This window comes from Schistocerca piceifrons, chromosome 6, assembly GCF_021461385.2.
Source record: "Schistocerca piceifrons isolate TAMUIC-IGC-003096 chromosome 6, iqSchPice1.1, whole genome shotgun sequence".
In the NCBI taxonomy this organism is placed as follows: domain Eukaryota; kingdom Metazoa; phylum Arthropoda; class Insecta; order Orthoptera; family Acrididae; genus Schistocerca; species Schistocerca piceifrons.
In genome coordinates this window covers 16,554,021-16,570,376 of record NC_060143.1, presented here as the reverse complement: position 1 = coordinate 16,570,376, position 16,356 = coordinate 16,554,021, and the positions used below count along the sequence as shown (strand labels likewise).

At 39.7% G+C, this 16,356-nt stretch overlaps 1 protein-coding gene across 4 annotated transcripts; it reads left to right on the top strand.

Annotated features, from left to right (window-relative positions):
• Nucleotides 1-4,990: 4,990 nt before the first annotated feature.
• On the top strand, nucleotides 4,991-14,553 carry LOC124802421 (RNA-binding protein Rsf1). Of its 4 annotated transcripts, none has more exons than XM_047263186.1 (4): nucleotides 4,991-5,126; nucleotides 12,469-13,030; nucleotides 13,617-13,718; nucleotides 14,116-14,553. In XM_047263186.1, the coding sequence occupies exons 2-3, from the start codon at nucleotides 12,477-12,479 to the stop codon at nucleotides 13,684-13,686; spliced, it is 624 nt and encodes a 207-aa protein (XP_047119142.1). In that variant the 5' UTR covers nucleotides 4,991-5,126; nucleotides 12,469-12,476; the 3' UTR covers nucleotides 13,687-13,718; nucleotides 14,116-14,553. The 4 variants fall into 4 exon arrangements, with proteins under 4 accessions (XP_047119142.1, XP_047119145.1, XP_047119143.1 ...); XM_047263187.1 differs by lacking the exon at nucleotides 4,991-5,126 and adding an exon at nucleotides 5,518-5,653; XM_047263188.1 differs by lacking the exon at nucleotides 4,991-5,126 and adding an exon at nucleotides 6,118-6,288.
• The last annotated feature ends 1,803 nt before the right edge of the window (nucleotides 14,554-16,356 follow it).

Genomic DNA, 16,356 nt, shown 5'->3' with positions numbered 1-16,356 from the left:
ACGTGTACTATCGCAACGGAATTTGGCGGGTTGTTGACCTCTCTCTTGCACAGCAGTTAACTCCTTGTAGTCAGTGGTCTGAGAGATCGATTCCAACTGCGACAGGAAATCCGCCACCACGTTCTTAGCACTTTTCATACGCTGCAGGCTGTCGTGAATTGGGCGATGAATTCAAGCTGTCTAAATTGTCGTGTTGAGCAGCCATCCTTGCTCCTACAGAAAGCGAAAGTAATTGGCTTGTGAACTGTGAAATACGTGAATGGTCTGGCTTCTACTTGTGGCCAGAAGTGCATGTGTGCATGTGTCTGACAGCTTCATAATTTTTTTCTGGCAGTAGTGGACACTGGAAGATTCTGAAGAAGATCGCAGCAGAGGGGCCGAAACGTCGATTATTTTATAGGAAATATGACGCTGCCTAACACTCCAGAAGATTTTAACTTCAGTGACAGCGGCCACAAAAGCTTGCAGACTTACATAAGATTCATAAATTGCCAGAAATTCCCCATTGTAAGCACTCCATTTAATTTGTGACGACATAAGCTTACGAGAGAAGAAGTCAGAGGCTGCCAGTGGCCTTCAATGTGCTGATGTAGAGCTACGCCAGTGGCTTGCTGGCAGGCATCCACAATGATTGCCAGGTACACCTGAGGAATAAGGTGTGCCAACATGATTGCCTGACGTAGACATGCCTTGATCATATCGTATGCCATCAGCATCTCTGGTGTGCACTCTTCGTTTGCTCACTGCGTCCTTAGCGGCTAGTGCTGACATCAAAAGTGCCTGGATGGCCATCGCATTAGAGAGATGTATGTAGAAATTAACTACTCCAAGGAACTGGCGTAGTTGGTGATAATCGATGAGGCGAGCCATCTACTAAATAAGTGCAACTTTATCTTGCAGTGGGCTGATGCTGGCTGCTGTCACTGAGTAGCCCAAGAAGGGCACCTGGCGTTGTCGAAATAAACATTCGATTCATTGACCAAATGCTATTTGCACCAATATGTTGGTAAACAGACTTTACGTGCAGTTTGTGTAGTTTATCGAGTTCCGAAAAGACCAGGATACCAGGATGTCGTAGAGGTGTGCAAAGCAGTACAGTAAGTACGTCGTTGACAAACCGCTGCCAAGTTTGTGCCCCCTTTTTCAAACCAAGCGGCATACGGAGGTATTCAAATAAGCTGAATGGTGTCCTGACAGCCGTCTTCGGTATATCAGCAAGTGTGACTAGTATCTGTTGATATGCTTCCTGGCAGTCAATGATACTGCCAGCACTTGTATAAAATCCCTAATGTGTGGTATCGGATAACGATCAGGAATGCTACGGATATTGAGTGCCCAGTAGTCTCCATATGGTCTCCAGATCCCATCTTTCTTGTCTGCCACATTAGTGGCGATTACCATGGGCTGCCGGGTCTACAGACGACTCTTGAGCGCAATAGTTCTTTTAATTCTGTCTTCGCTGTGTCCAAACGATCAGAAGCTAACCGGTGTGGGCGCTAAGACATTGGTTGACCAGGTGTAGTCTGATGTCATGGACCGTGTTGTGCCTAACTGTCTACGCACATGGCACAGATTTGTAGTTTGCTATTGCGGCGTCACCTCCAGTCTCTTACCGACCGTCGACAGATTACCCCTTCCTATGGTGCCTTTAATACACTGTGTATCCCAGCGGATGCTCGACGAGCCAATAGCTACTTCAGTTTTGCGTGATGTAACAAGAAATCGTCACCCAATATTGCGTCTGATACATCGGAAATCACGAAAGTCCAGGTGAAACGTTCTTGGAAACCGAGGTCTACATCTATCTGGCATTGTCCATAAGTCATTATTGACGTCTGGTTTGCTACTGTTACCTTTGACTGAGATGGAGGAAGCTTCGCATAGCAACTTCTAAAAGGCAGTGCTGTGACGTCCGAATCTGAGTCGATTAAATAAGCGCGGCTGGATTTAAAGTCTGTGACAAATAGTTGATGGGACAGCGGGGGTAAAGTAGAAACCTCACCAGTAGTTACCCATCATCGCTCTCACTCCGCAGTGATAGGCGCTGGTGCTCGAACTCGCGACCGGCGGCGGTAATTTCCAAGAATATTTGTCTATCGAAGCCGCGAGCTCCAAACAATAGATATCGAATGTGCGATTCTAAATCAATCACGCGAATGTGTTGGCGGGTGTTACGATAAATTATTTGTGAGATGCTAGGGAAATCCAAACGATTTATATCGGTAGTGAGTGGGATGTTTGATACTGTACACGTTTCTTCGGCTGAATGCCTCACGTGGAAGAATCTAATTTCATGCTTATCCAATGTAGAAAATTGTTTGAATTTTTGTTAGAAATATGGACTAATACCAGATGACAAAGGGGGAACTGTGTAGACTGTGGTGGGGCAAAGTCTATAAAAGTTCGCAAGAAGAGTTCTGATAATGAAATACCTTTACAATTTCATTGCAGAAACTGTGGTGCGCAAACGACTATAAGGAAGAATACATGGTTTGAGTACTCCAGATTATGGATCCAGACCAGTATAATTCTTGTATCTTGCTTAACTGGGAACTACACCCTGTAAACAACAGCATCGGAAGCTGACTTATCTACCAATACCATGTGTGACTGTTTCGGGTTTTGGAGACAAGTGTGTTCTATAATAGTGACGAACGAGAGTGTACCAATCGATGAATCAAATCAAGCTGTTGAAGTGGACGAATCGCACATAGCACGAAGGAAAAATCAGAGAGGACTATCTTTAAAGAATGAAATCAAACATATTTGGCCATTCGGTGGTATGGAACGAGAGTCCCGGAAGTGTTTTGCGGCAAGAGTGTTCTCCAGAGACAAGATAACATTAGTCAGTTTGATACAGCACCTAATACTGTCCGGTAGCCAAGTGATTACAGACAGCTTTCAGTCCTATAAGACACTGAAAGCAGAAGGGTACAACGACGCGTTCGTCAAGCACTCTGTAAATTTTGTGTCTTTCGATGACCACAGTGTGCACATGCAGAACACCGAATCACTGAAATCTTCCATTAAAAGAGAAGGGCGGCCAAGAGAAAGAGACCGACTACTTGTTTCAGTATCTGTATTTCCATAACTTGCAGTTACAAGAGAAAAGTTAGTGCATGTGGCATTCTACCCATATTTTTGCGTGACATTGTCTAGAGTCTACCCAGGTTACAGCAAAAAGGGAATGCTTCCCATAGCATATACATCAAAGGGGCTTTCTCATGACGACAGCGTCGACGACGAATAAGGTAAGTCGTTGCCTTTGTAATCAGAAGTATTTTAGTAATGCTCTTCTTTTGTCATTGCTGTAGTGCCCATTATAAACATGGTAATAACGCCCGCCACAACAGCCGCGTGATGGATTTAGAACCGCACGTTCGATTTCTATCGTTTGGAGCCCGCTGCTTCGATAGGCAAACATTCTTGGAAATTACCGCGGCGGCGCTGATCGCCAGCCGCCGTCGCCATCCGGGTGAGTATAGGGTGATGTGCAATGCGACACCTTGTCTCTGAAGCGACGGTGGTACAAGCAAATACCTTCCTTACACACGTTGCCACCTTCCTTGCTCTTCTTGTATGTGCCTGCCTTGCCTCCAAGCAATGTCGATATCTGTCGCTACAAGCCGTCAATGTGATTTCGTTGCTAGTCCAATTGTTGCGTAGCGTACGGTTGTTGGCGTCGTTGGATCGCTGCAGCTTCCTGAAGGTATGCACTGCTGAGTTCGAACGTCACAGACGACGTATGCCCTGCACCTAACGAGGCAGAGACCTTGTCAGCTACTGAGAGCGACGATGAAATATCGCGTGCGTCGGCACGCTCCACTGCCGTTCTAACTGCCTCTGAGAACTGTACACATTGCAGTGTCGTATCTGGCAACTCGGTGTCGTCGACTAACCTTCGCAGGTGCCGCCAAAATTCCTAAGGTGACTTATCTCCTCTTTTTTCACCATATAGTACTTCTTGGACACGTTGTTCCGCCGGCCGGCGTAGCCACTCAAGGACTAACTGTTTAAAATGCGTATAATTCTGCGTAGCGGGTGGGCGGAGTAGTATATCTGCGCTGATCATTGTTGTTTTATTGTGGAGCGCACTAACGGTGATCATAAATTTGGTATCTTCGTTTACAATGTCGTGGGGCTGAAAAGTCAGACCGAGCACTGTATGCCATGATTCAAATATATCAGGAATGAACTGCGGAGGACTTTTCTTCATCTTGCTACTGTTATCCACCAATCGGACGCTCCTGGGTGCAATAGAAAAGTTGAGCACAGCGTTTTCCTGGTTTTCAATGCCGCGTCGTAAATCTTCGATATGCTTCAACAAAGCGTCGTCCCGATACATAGCACTCGCGGATACGCCGACTCTACATTAGACGACTCACAACAGTACTGCGTTTGTTCATCTTCAACGGAGTTCAGTGTACGGGATCACCACTTTAGTCAACTACGGCATATCTCTATCCTGTAAAAAGATTCAACAAAGTTGTTGGGCAATAACTTCTTAATTTTTAAGATCAAACACCATGAACTGAAAATCTAAGCCAATACTAAGAATAGTAACAAAAATCAAAGAGTAAAGAAGATTGTCCGTGAGTCCGTCGCCACAGAATAATGCTGTGCTCTATTGTGCATTCACAGATGTTGTTCTGGTGACTCCCACCCCAGTGATGTGCCATGACATAAGATGATGTGACGTGACCTGACGGTCCCTTGATGATCGGTTGCCGCCATTTGAAATGCATTTTGGAATGTTTTGTCCTGGCATGACTGCCTTTACACAGTTTCTAACTTTTCTAGTTATTGTGCCAGATGGCAAAATATTTTTCTATCTTTTTTCCTTCTCTATCTCCACTGGATATTTCTGTCTTAAGACGAAATTGAGTCATCTTAAACATGTTGAAGACTCGATTTTTGTCATGTTGTGTGGTCATCTTTAATGTGTGCCCTAGATGTTAAATGTGTGTATCTTTGACACTGAAGTTCTTTGCTCTCTCCTGCATTATCGATTTCCGTTTGGTTAGCGGGGGGAATTTGGTCTGAATTCATTCTATTGAATTTTGCTGAAGTGGTTGCACGTGGATTGGTGTAAAGAGTATAAATACTTTTTGGGGCGCTTCTTAAAGGTATCAATATTTTGTGTTCGTCGTATGTAGTGTATTTTGTAAGTATTATATTTTTATTATTGCACCGGTTGGAAATGCTCACAGAGTTTGAAATAGGCCGCCATTTTGGCTTCGTTAAATAGCCGGACTATTCTATCTATTGTAACTTGTGGACTGTTCAGAAACGGTATTTAACTGCAAGCTTGAGTTTTTCGTGATCATCCGAAAGAGTATTTATTCATGGTTGTTTTTCTAAGTTTAAATTGGCGGCATGTCTTGTTTCATTTCAAGGAAGTCTTCCTATTTTTGAGTTTTGTACGCTCAACTAGAAGATGTTGGTAGTTCTCCGTCGAATATGTGCTTTTTATTGCCAAGTATGTGTTCATTTTGCGTTTTTTTTTTGTCCCGAAGAAAAGTTTCCCGCCGCTGCGCTGTCGTATGAAGACTTGCATTAGCGCCATTTCCGTGTATAGGAACAGCATCATCGGAACGTAGATTTAGTGTTTTGTTGCCAAAAATTTTAATTTCCTGTTAATAATTCGACAATGGTAAATAATTGTTTACCTAGCTACGTTTATATACAATATCATGTTATTTAAAGAATGCTGTACCTTTTATTTGGAGCTCGTTCGAAGATTACTAATTGTTGATTTCATTGTAGTTGAACTCGATAAATGTTACACTTTCTAGATTACGATTCCCGCATTTTTGGTTGAAGTATGCTACAAATATCCAGCATCGTTTCCAATTTTGATAAATTGATTCTGGCATACTTGGTTCGTGCAAAGTTCCCAGATAGGGTTCCGGCATTCGTTTCACTTGGTACTTTAACGCAAATTTTTCCTTATTAGAGATTTAATTTCGTATTAGTTGAAACGAAAGTGGGGATTATTAATATGTTGGAAAGTGGTTCAAATTGCTTCGCTAACGTTCTACTGTACTATTAGTGTTTAAAAATCGTGGGTGTTAACTAGTCTGCAAGTTGCTTGTCGTAAGGATAAGCCATAAATGAAAAGCAAGGTCTTTGTCTGTAATTTCAAGGAGCCGCCATCCCGTTAGCCATTTTTTGTCACACACATCTTGTCTGTAACATTCCATTTCTCATGGTCTAGATTCTATTTGAATTTGTGAGTTTGTGAAATGACTGTTACAAGATATATCTGCAGCTTAACATGAGAAGTAGGTATGTTGTGTAATATTTAGTTCAGTGTAGTAAACCCAAAATACTGCATTATAGAATAGTGTGTAGCAAGTTGTTTGCAAAGTGTTTGGGGTATATACGTGAAATGAATGTGATACTTTATTCACTATTTTAACAGTTCGTGTATGTGGTAGGGGGGTAGGTATTATCACACTACTCTAGGTTGTGGTTTGCATTGTGCTTGGCTTGTGAGCTGTGAAGTCAGTCTTTCCCCAGTGTATGTAATTGCTGAAAGCGTGCTGGCAACTATCTTATCACTGACACGGATCAAGTAAGATTTTCTTCTGATCCCTAAGGCATAATGTGCAATACCATGTTTGTTACTATTTAATGATTTGAAATTTGACTGTAGCTATATCTTGGTCTTGGTATTTGCCCATTATGTAGAACTTGAGGGAATAAACCACATTTGAGAAAATGCCCTTGGCACAAAATTTTGTAATTTGTTACCAGTAATTTGAAATATGTCTACCTGCTATTGTGCCATTATATAGACCTGGGCTGTATTTTCAAGGTAGTATTGGTAACCTGTTATTCCTGGCATCTGCTGATTTAGACAACTAAAGAGTTCCCAAATTCTATTGGCATATATAAATATTGGCTATAGTATGTTTGTAAAAAATTTGTATATGTTAAAAGGAATGGTACCTAGTTTAAGGTATGATCATCCATAATTAGTTGGTCGCACGATTAATGGTACCTAGTTTAAGGTATGATCGTCCATAATTAGTTGGTAGCACGATTAATGGCATATACATAATATTTTAAGTAATATTATTAGAATGTCGTAAGTGGAAAACGTAATTTCTAGCTTTACTTTTTCACTGTGTATTAAAGGTGGCATCATTTGAGTAAGGAATCACCATGAGAGGTCAGCCTAGTGCAGCAGCAGTTCATGTGAAATTCATTGGACTGTTGCTTGTAGACACGTGCCATGTCAGTGCTCTTGGAAGAGAGCTGTGGCAGTGGTGTGGCTCTGTTTTTGTTACCGCATAGTGATTTGTGAAGGTGGAAAAATAGATTCGAGCAGTGATTACATACTTTGTAAGGAAAGGTATGAAAGCAAAGAACGCTCGTGCAGATTTCCTTCATATTAAATTCTTGCCAAGTGGACGAATGAATTTAAATTTGGTCAAGAGAGCTTAGATGATCCTACTTCTGAAATCCATCACTAAAGTGCACAAAGTGGTTGTGGGGGATCGCTGATTGCAAGTGCGTGAAATTGTCATGCTTGCCAGATCTCGTGTGAGAGTGTGTATTGCATTTTAACTGAAAAATCAGAAATTGAAAAAATTATCTGCAAGATGGGGGACATGACTTGACGCTCTATTAAAAATGCATGAAAATGGCATGGCAAAATTACCCAAACAAAAGTATGAAATGAAATGTCACACCTGCCTTATTCACCTGATCGGCTCTGTCAGACTTCCACCTCTTCCCAAAACAAAATTTTCCTTGGTGGATGAAGGTTCACTTCAAATGAAGAAATGATAACCGGAGTTGACAGCTATTTTGCTGGCCTGGGGAAACTCATTTTAGATGTTGGATCAAGGCACTGGAACATCACTGGACCAAGTACTTAATCTACGAGACTACATAGAAAAGGCACCCTCTTATTATAGTGACAAATTAGACTTCAGGTACTGGTCAATATGGATTCTGCTGTAGCAGCAGATTGTTTGATTCATGAGTTGGACATCTCTTGTAGGTATAGGGTTTCTTTGAGTGAAACCATTTTCAGACACTGTCTACTGTGTATGCACAGCTTTGTGATAGTTTAGACTGTCAGAACACTTTGGGTTTACTGGAATGTACATTTTGTGTTTGTTGTTTGGTCACGTGCTGTGTTAGTTGTTGTCATTGACGTTTTCATGCACCCGGTACATACATATTTTTTCATAAAAAGCACTGTGTTCAGAATTAATTCTTTGTAAGTTGCAAATCTTGACTAAGGTTGTGTCTCTGTCTTGCGCTGTAAGTACTGTGGTCTTTTTGAGGTTGTAAGGTACTGTACTGTGTCCCCTATGCTATGCAGAAAAACACCCACCATGTGAAATTGCGTGAACAGTGAGTGGTTTGTGTGTTCTCTGTATAATGGAGGTGCACAGTGCCTTACAACCTCAGAAAGATAACTTGTGCAAGACAGGCAGTGCAACACACAATACTAATATATTCGCTCATGACAATGAGAAATTGTTGAAACATGTTGATCTAAGCATGAAAGTAAATGTAAGTGGTGCAGTGTTTCACTATTTAATTAATGAGTGAATGGCAGTTGCAAGCTTTCGACTTATTAGCACTTTTTGGAGAAGCAGTGATACAAAATGGCAACTGAAACTCTTAATTGTTTCTGACACCACTTGAAACAGTACCCTGTTTTCTTTTACATATTTTGATTTGATGCATATGATGAATTTGATAAGCATGTCTCATTAATAATGGTAACATTGCTGTTGATTGACAATACATTGCAGATAGTATCAATCTTAATAAACTACAATGAAGTAAATTCCCAAACATTACAAATGCTGGAAGTTATCTAATTTGAAGAAAAATTGTTGGTTTAACCCTTTAGTGACCAGTGGGAACTATAGTTCCCACTTATTTGTTTTCACTGTAAGTTCAGTGGTAATCCGTGTTCCCACTTCTAACTTGTTCTACCATCTCTGTTAGTGTGCTAACTATGTGTAGATTGGCAACAGTTAGGCGAAGGCTGTTGTATTTCTACCTTGTGAGTCAATCGATGCAGAAGCGCAGTTCCCGGGTGAAAATGAGCCACTGTTTTGACCGCTATAGCGTTTTTTGGATAGTCTGCTTTCCTTTTGTGTGTGAAGTGACTTTTGTTGTATTTATCTACTTTTATATTTATGAGGAAGATAGTATTCGTGTATATTAGCTGGATTTGACTGAAAATTACATAAATATTACAAGGTAAGTTAGTGGTAGCAGAAGTGAAGTATTCTGACCATTGGCTGTGGCAGAGTATAATAAAATAATGGGAGGAGTGGATAGATTTGATCAGCTGCGTGAACGGTATGCTGTAGGCAGTCGTTCATGGAAGTGGTGGCACAAACTGTTTTTCTTACTTGTGGATTTGGCAGTTGTCAATTCCTACCTTATGTGGAAACTACAGAAGACAGAAGCAGACCAGATAACATTTAGATTGCACTTGGCAAGGCAGCTTATCTCTGGCTTCTCAAGTCGTAAGAGAAGTGGAAGGCCTGTATATTTTCGAACACCAAAAAGAGTTGTCTGTGGAGTACCAGATGAAGTTTGTCTGGAGAATGTTGAAACTCATTTCCCCACAAAAAGTAAAACAAACAGAAGATGCCTCCAATGTAGCACCAAGAACAAAGAAAAGAGAACAAAAATAATGTATAGCAACTGTCGTGTACCTTTGTGTGTAGCACCATGCTTCTCTAAGTTCCATAGTACATCACCTTAGTGAACTCAAAGGACAGTATGAACTAATACAAATATAAATGTAATGTTTAACATGTTTTTGTACTAAAAAATAAAGGAAATACATTTTTTTAAAATTAGCAAGTGAAGTTACTCCAGAGTTTGATGGGAACAATAGTTCCCTCTAATTTTTTTATACTCATAGGCTAAACTCTCACTTTCAAGATTTAAACTATGATTTTATGAACGGTTTCTTAGCCTAACATAGTGTTCATTAAAAGTCCACAACTTCCGAAAATAATTTGGTCACTAAAGGGTAAATTAGTGGGGAGTGGCTGCAATGTGCCCAGTGGTTAAGAATCTGGTATGCAGCTTAATTTCACTGATGTGTGTACAGTGTAGCACGCTTATTTCTACCTATGTGTCGTCTCTAAAGTGAGTCATGTTAATGTGTGCATGTCATTTATAGCAATGTATATAGTGAGACCCTAACTTACTAGCTTTTGTTGTTAGATCCATGCATGGAGAGGGAAAATTTCATTTTGAAAGTGGTTACCAGAGGATGAGGTTTGGTGCGCTAGGGTTTATATGTGGAACTGATTTCTGCAGAAAAATCCATCAAGGGAATGAAATTACACTATGGTGTTTCAAATTTTTACAAGGTTGGGATGTACTGTTCCTTCAAAAGGTTGGCAGTGGTCAATGAGAGTGCTAACAGATTGAACAGACAAGGCTGTGCGTGTGTGTGTGTGTGCGCTGATATCTATCTAGAGAATGTCTTTGAGGCCAGCCAGAATAATTTCCTCTGATCAGTTGAAAATAGTTGCAACTATCCATTGGCACTGGCAGAATGCCTGTGTTGGAATTCATTTGCATGGTTCCAATGGTTGCAGCTGTATCTTAATTGAACCTATAACAAATTCTTTACTTTGTGGAAAACATTTTTCTTTGATGAAAGAACATATAAAATTTGTGTAAACTATGATTTTAGATATAATTTATATTGCAAATTGTAAAAACATAATTAATTTTGTTAGATCCTGAAGCATTCATGTACAGTTTGGGACAAATTGGGCAGCAGTGCACATACTGCCATTTTTGTGCATAATATGTGTCTGTGCTATTACACTCTTTTTGGTTGTCTCATAGATTCTTCCTTCTGTTTTGTCCCTAAGTGGAATGTTTCTTACCTCAGGCTTCATTGGTAATTGTGTGTTACTGTGATTTCTCCACTTCCAACTTCCACTGGACACTAAGTCACTGTGTACTGTTTCATGGACCCACTTTTGTTGGTTGATTTGGGTGAGGAGACCAAACAGTGAGGTCAATGGTCCCATCGGATTGGGGAAGGAAATTGACCATGCCCTTTCAAAGGAATCATCCCAGCATGTTGCCTGAAGTGATTTAGGGAAATCATGGGAAACCTATATTAGGATGACCGGATGTGGATTTGAACTGCTGTCCTCTCGATGCACTTTATTGATCATTCTTCTGACAGACCTGTGCAATCATAACTGACTGCTCGCTAACAGCTGCTAGCCTACCCTATTGCCAGTAGTGCTAAACACAGGACAAAACCCACTCATTCTTGTGGCCAGAGATTTGTCAACTAGTTTATGCTATGCTCCTGTAGGCTTTTGGTTGAGCTGAGAGAAGTAACCTTACATGTTGGTTTCCAAGGAATTTCACTCCATCTGTAGTGCCTGTGCTTAACAATCTTTAATTGAAGGTGATTTTTAGACAAAAAGAAGTTAGTTTTAAATCTTAGGTATCACAAATGGTATTGCCAGTTTCCACTACAGTAATCAAATGGTATTAATACAGTACATAGTAACTCCAATGAACAGGTCCAGAGGCACTTAAGAAGTTAACTCTGGTCGTGTTTAAGCTACTTTCTAGCAACCTTACCCTGATGGCTTGATAATTCAAACTGATACCATTACAGTTAACTGAGGCATTTTTGAGACAGCCTATGGTTCCTTAAGGCACTATGTTCATTTTATCAGGAAATTTGCCCATGCTTGGCACATTTCCAAATGACTCACTTTGCTCTTAATGGTGTTAAAGGAAAATTGGCCACACTATAAAGGAGGCTGGACCGTTAATGATAAGACGGCGTATGTTGTTAAACACCATACACTTTAAAACATGCCAACTGGTGACTTAACAGTTTCTCATTATTGGTGTATGGTCAGAATTTTCTTCTCCAGATGCCGACTAACTTAGATCACAGGTTGTGCAGGTTTCAAAAGTGCAGTCAGATTAAAAGTAAAATCACTGTATGAACCAATAAGCATGGCTTCTGGGAACAGTTCGCTTGTTTTGGCTGTGACAGTCAATCTTTGAGGTTTTAATTACTTTGGTGTGGCTTAACCCCAACCTTCCATAGCTTTTCTTATCAAAACTATGATGTGATGTGCATTTCACTGGTTCTGCTGGTGCAGGATTTTCTCATAGTGTACTTCATGTATGATTGAGCAGTTTTTTCATGTATGACTGTGCAGTTTAAAAGTAATGTCAAGTTGTCATATGCAGGTTGCAGTGCATGATTGATAAATTATCAGTGCAATGCTTGCCAATTTTATTTGCAGATTTTGACATAATTTGCAGTTTAATCTAAAATTTGATACATATACTGTCATATAGATATATAGCTATCAATCTGTAGATGCTTAGTGTAATGTTTATTCCAATGAATTGGTGGATTGCAGTATATGGTGTTCATGCAAATTACCTTGATTGCTAATGTTCTGCTTTCAGACCGAGATATGAGTTCAGAAGGATATCAGCAGAGGGGAACGAGAGTGTATGTGGGAGGTTTAAATGAATCAATTAAAAAGGAAGATTTAGAAACAGAATTTGAGAAATATGGGAAATTGAACAATGTCTGGGTAGCATTCAATCCACCAGGTTTTGCTTTTATTGAGTTTGCAAATGAAGGTGATGCAGAATCTGCCTGCAATGACTTGAATGGCTTTGCATTAAATGGCTCAAAATTGAGAGTAGAGATTTCACGGGGAAGGGGCCGTGGAGGTAGAGGTGGATTCCGTGGGTCAGGGGGTGGTGGTAGAGGATTTTTTGGGAGGGGAGGCTCTAGGGGCTCATATGACAGAGGTAGTTTCCGCGGAAGCCGTGGTAGGGGATCTTCAAGAGGACGCTACGGAGATGACGACTACAGTTCCAGCCGTGGCAGCTATGGAGGAAGCAGAGACTACGAACGTGATGGAGCTCGTGGATCTGGCTACAGGGTTTCAAATAATTACTACGGTGGTGATACTGGCTCATCGAGGTATCGCAGTCGCTCCCCAGTGGGGCGTGGCAGGTATTTATCCAACCAACAAACCGGTCTTCGTACATGAAATTTAGTATTGTCATGAGACAGTTTGCGGGTCCTAGTTGGTGCTGATGTCAGTTCTTAAGCTGAAGCTCCTTCGACATTATTTCTTTCAAGTATGGAGCAAGCATGGACCAATAGTGCAGAAAAAGCTGGTAACTGCAGGTCCATGTGAATTTAAAAAATCTTCGATTAGTAAAATATAATTGTTGGGTTTGAGGGACAAGGCAAGGACAGTCTCATGGCATATCACTGTACTTCTTTCTTTAAGAAGTGCTTGAAACCCAGGCAAACTTGTCACATGTATCATATTAACATTAAATGTCAGCAAACCATCATTGTTGGTGTAGTTTGTGAAAGTGATCAAAGTTAAATCTGCTGTTTATGTGAAATTCACACTTTACTACTGTGATATACAGACCTATCATCAATGAAGGTTAATCTGTTTGCTATCATGAAATAACTTCGTTTGTAAGAATTATGTGCTTCGCTGTTGGAATTGAACTGTGCTTCGATATATTTTGAGTGCTAGTAGATGACTGCCCTCCTACGAATGTTACTGCGAATATTTCAGCTCCAGGGACTATGGGAGTGCTGATGGTTCATTTGGCTACGGTGGTAATCGATCAGGCGACGGATACTAAAGCGGTCTGCGATGAAAATGGAAGGACTTAAGGTACAACGAATTTTTTTTCATATGTTGGTAGCGAAACATTTTGCTGCCATTCCTACGTGTTCTGAAACATGTGGTATCGTTTCCATCTGATGGGAGTCCTAAATTACAGTATTTATCTCAATTCAGTAGAAAAAATATTGTTGTAGTTCCTTTATGTAGTCATCCAGTAGTTACTGTTCCATTCTAATCCTAAAAAAGTGATTCTTGTTTCCTTATTATGCATGTTACTAATCTGGACAGGATAGTTTAAACCATTTTAACACGCATGGCTCATATGCATGGAGATAAGTTAGTATACTTCAAGCAGAATTTGGAACTAAATTGTTTATGCCTTAGCTTTCTAAAACTATGATGCTGAGTGATCAAGGAAGTGTTTTGTATCTTGCCATGTTTACAGTCCCTTTCCTTCACGACCACATTTTTGATCGTCGAGAGAACGGGGCACTATCCAACGACACCACTTTTGTGGTCGATAATTTCGTCACGTTAAGAGCTTCGAGATTGTAACCGCATCCAAAAAATGATCTCCGAGTTCGTCTGAATAGCCCCAATGTGTGGAAGAACTGCCCAAAATGTTTTATTTGTGAAGTGTTGATTACTGAAACAAGAATTAAGGAATGAACATTATAGGTTTACTCATTCTGTGTTAAGTTTTGAGTGTATGGACAAGCTTAAATAACAGTTGCTATGTCATGCAGCTTCCCATTTTTCACACATTATCATAACTTTTTTATATTTCATTCTTTCACCAAGTAACTTCAGTGTTAAGATTAATGGTATTACTAAAACATAGTTTTCGTGTTTAGTGTTGAATAAAGTCCTTCAATGTGAGAAAGTTCAATTTTGATTTAAGAGCCTGGACCATTGGTCATGAATCCTTTGTGTATTTCATTACAGTGTGGAGTTGATACTAATCTTTGCAGTCGGACATTAGGTATGTAGTTCATTAAGTCTTTAGAAAACTCATTTATATGCAGATACCTACATCGTTACATGCCATATCAATTTGACACCCTGTAACATGTCTGGTGAGTATTAGATATAGAAGTTATATTTGCAGTAAAATCTACCTGTTTCATCTAGATTAAGCTGTAATAGATCAAAAAGTCACACATTACATTCAGTATAATTAACAACCATGCAGTTGGTGCATGGTCCTTGACCGATTGCAGTGAAATACACCAGGACAAACATGCCTACTAGAAAGCACAATGCTGTGTTTTACAATTAAATGATTGTATGTTAGATGAATGTGGATGGATGCAGCCTTGCAAATAATTATAATAATTGGTGTCTGCTTCACATTAAAGTTGATTGGGAGTAGTAGTCCCATGTGTGCTAGTACTGACGTTAGTGGTGAAACAGTTTTTTCTAAGCTATCAAACTTTTGTCTTCAGAAGATATTATGCTTCAGTTGGTGAGTATAGAAATCGATTTATAAAGGTGTAGTGTCCTTGTGGTAATAAACAAATCATTAAATTTGTAACATACTGATTTCCATACCTAACACAGTAGCAGTTACAGTGTATTGTCAGAATTGTGGCTTAAAAGCTTTTCAGTTAGAATGTGTATCGTCCATTAAAAATTCAGATTAATTTTGCTTTAAAAAGTGGATTCTTTCCCTTTAACTGTGCTTTTAGTAGTAGATCCTTTCCCTTACATTTGGGACATGCACATATATCGAAGTCTTTAAGTTTAGCACTGGTTTACACAACAGTATTACAAATTGTGATACGAAGTGTTGCTGTTTGTGTTCTTATTGTAAAGCAGATTTAATTGCTGGGTTATGACATCTCTGGGCCCAGTGTTTTGCAGAGCAATCATGTAAACAATTTCTTCAATTTTTATCCAGATACTGTTTCTAAGGTACAGTTGGCTAACATTTTAAATCATTTTGTCAGCTTCTGTTTGATCTTTGCCAGAAGTGGTATCTTCAATATAAAGTAAAACAAGATTTTATAAATAGTACCCACATTCTAAACATCCAGGGTGGTATTTAATGATGCTAAAGCATTGGTGAGATTGAGAAAATGGTTACATTACCTCAAGTAACCAGCAGTGTTTAATGAAGTCTTAATTGCTTATAGGGAATTATGCACTGATTTAGTGTGAAATTTGACATGTGCAATGGGTAATATAACATTTTACAAGTGTCATCACCTTTTTTTCTAGGAGAGGGAAGAAATTGTAAATTTGAATTAAAAAGGCTGTGTCTTTATCTACTTCAGTTTTTGCCATGCCATAACATCAGAATTTTAGAAAATTCATTTCAGAGCTTAACTGTTTCACTTACACAACGGTATTCTGTGGGGGGGGGGGGGGGGGGTAGCAATGAGTATTGGCTGTTAGTGGGTAGAAAATTTAAAAAGGTGACTTTAAGGAGTGGTAGAAATAAGGGTGAGAAAATTGATGCTTCATAGTACTTCTTAAATATGTTTTATTGGAAATTCAGTGTGCTTTGACTTATGATACTTTTTATGTGATTATACTTCTGTAGTTGGTTTACACAATGGTAAATTTAATGTCTTATGCAATTTGTTGCATGTGAAAACCTGACAGTCTTTCATTCAAACCCAGTTTGATAGCAGCCCCACTAGAAGTTAAATTCTGCTTCAGAATTTGTCATGAGTTACGAAGA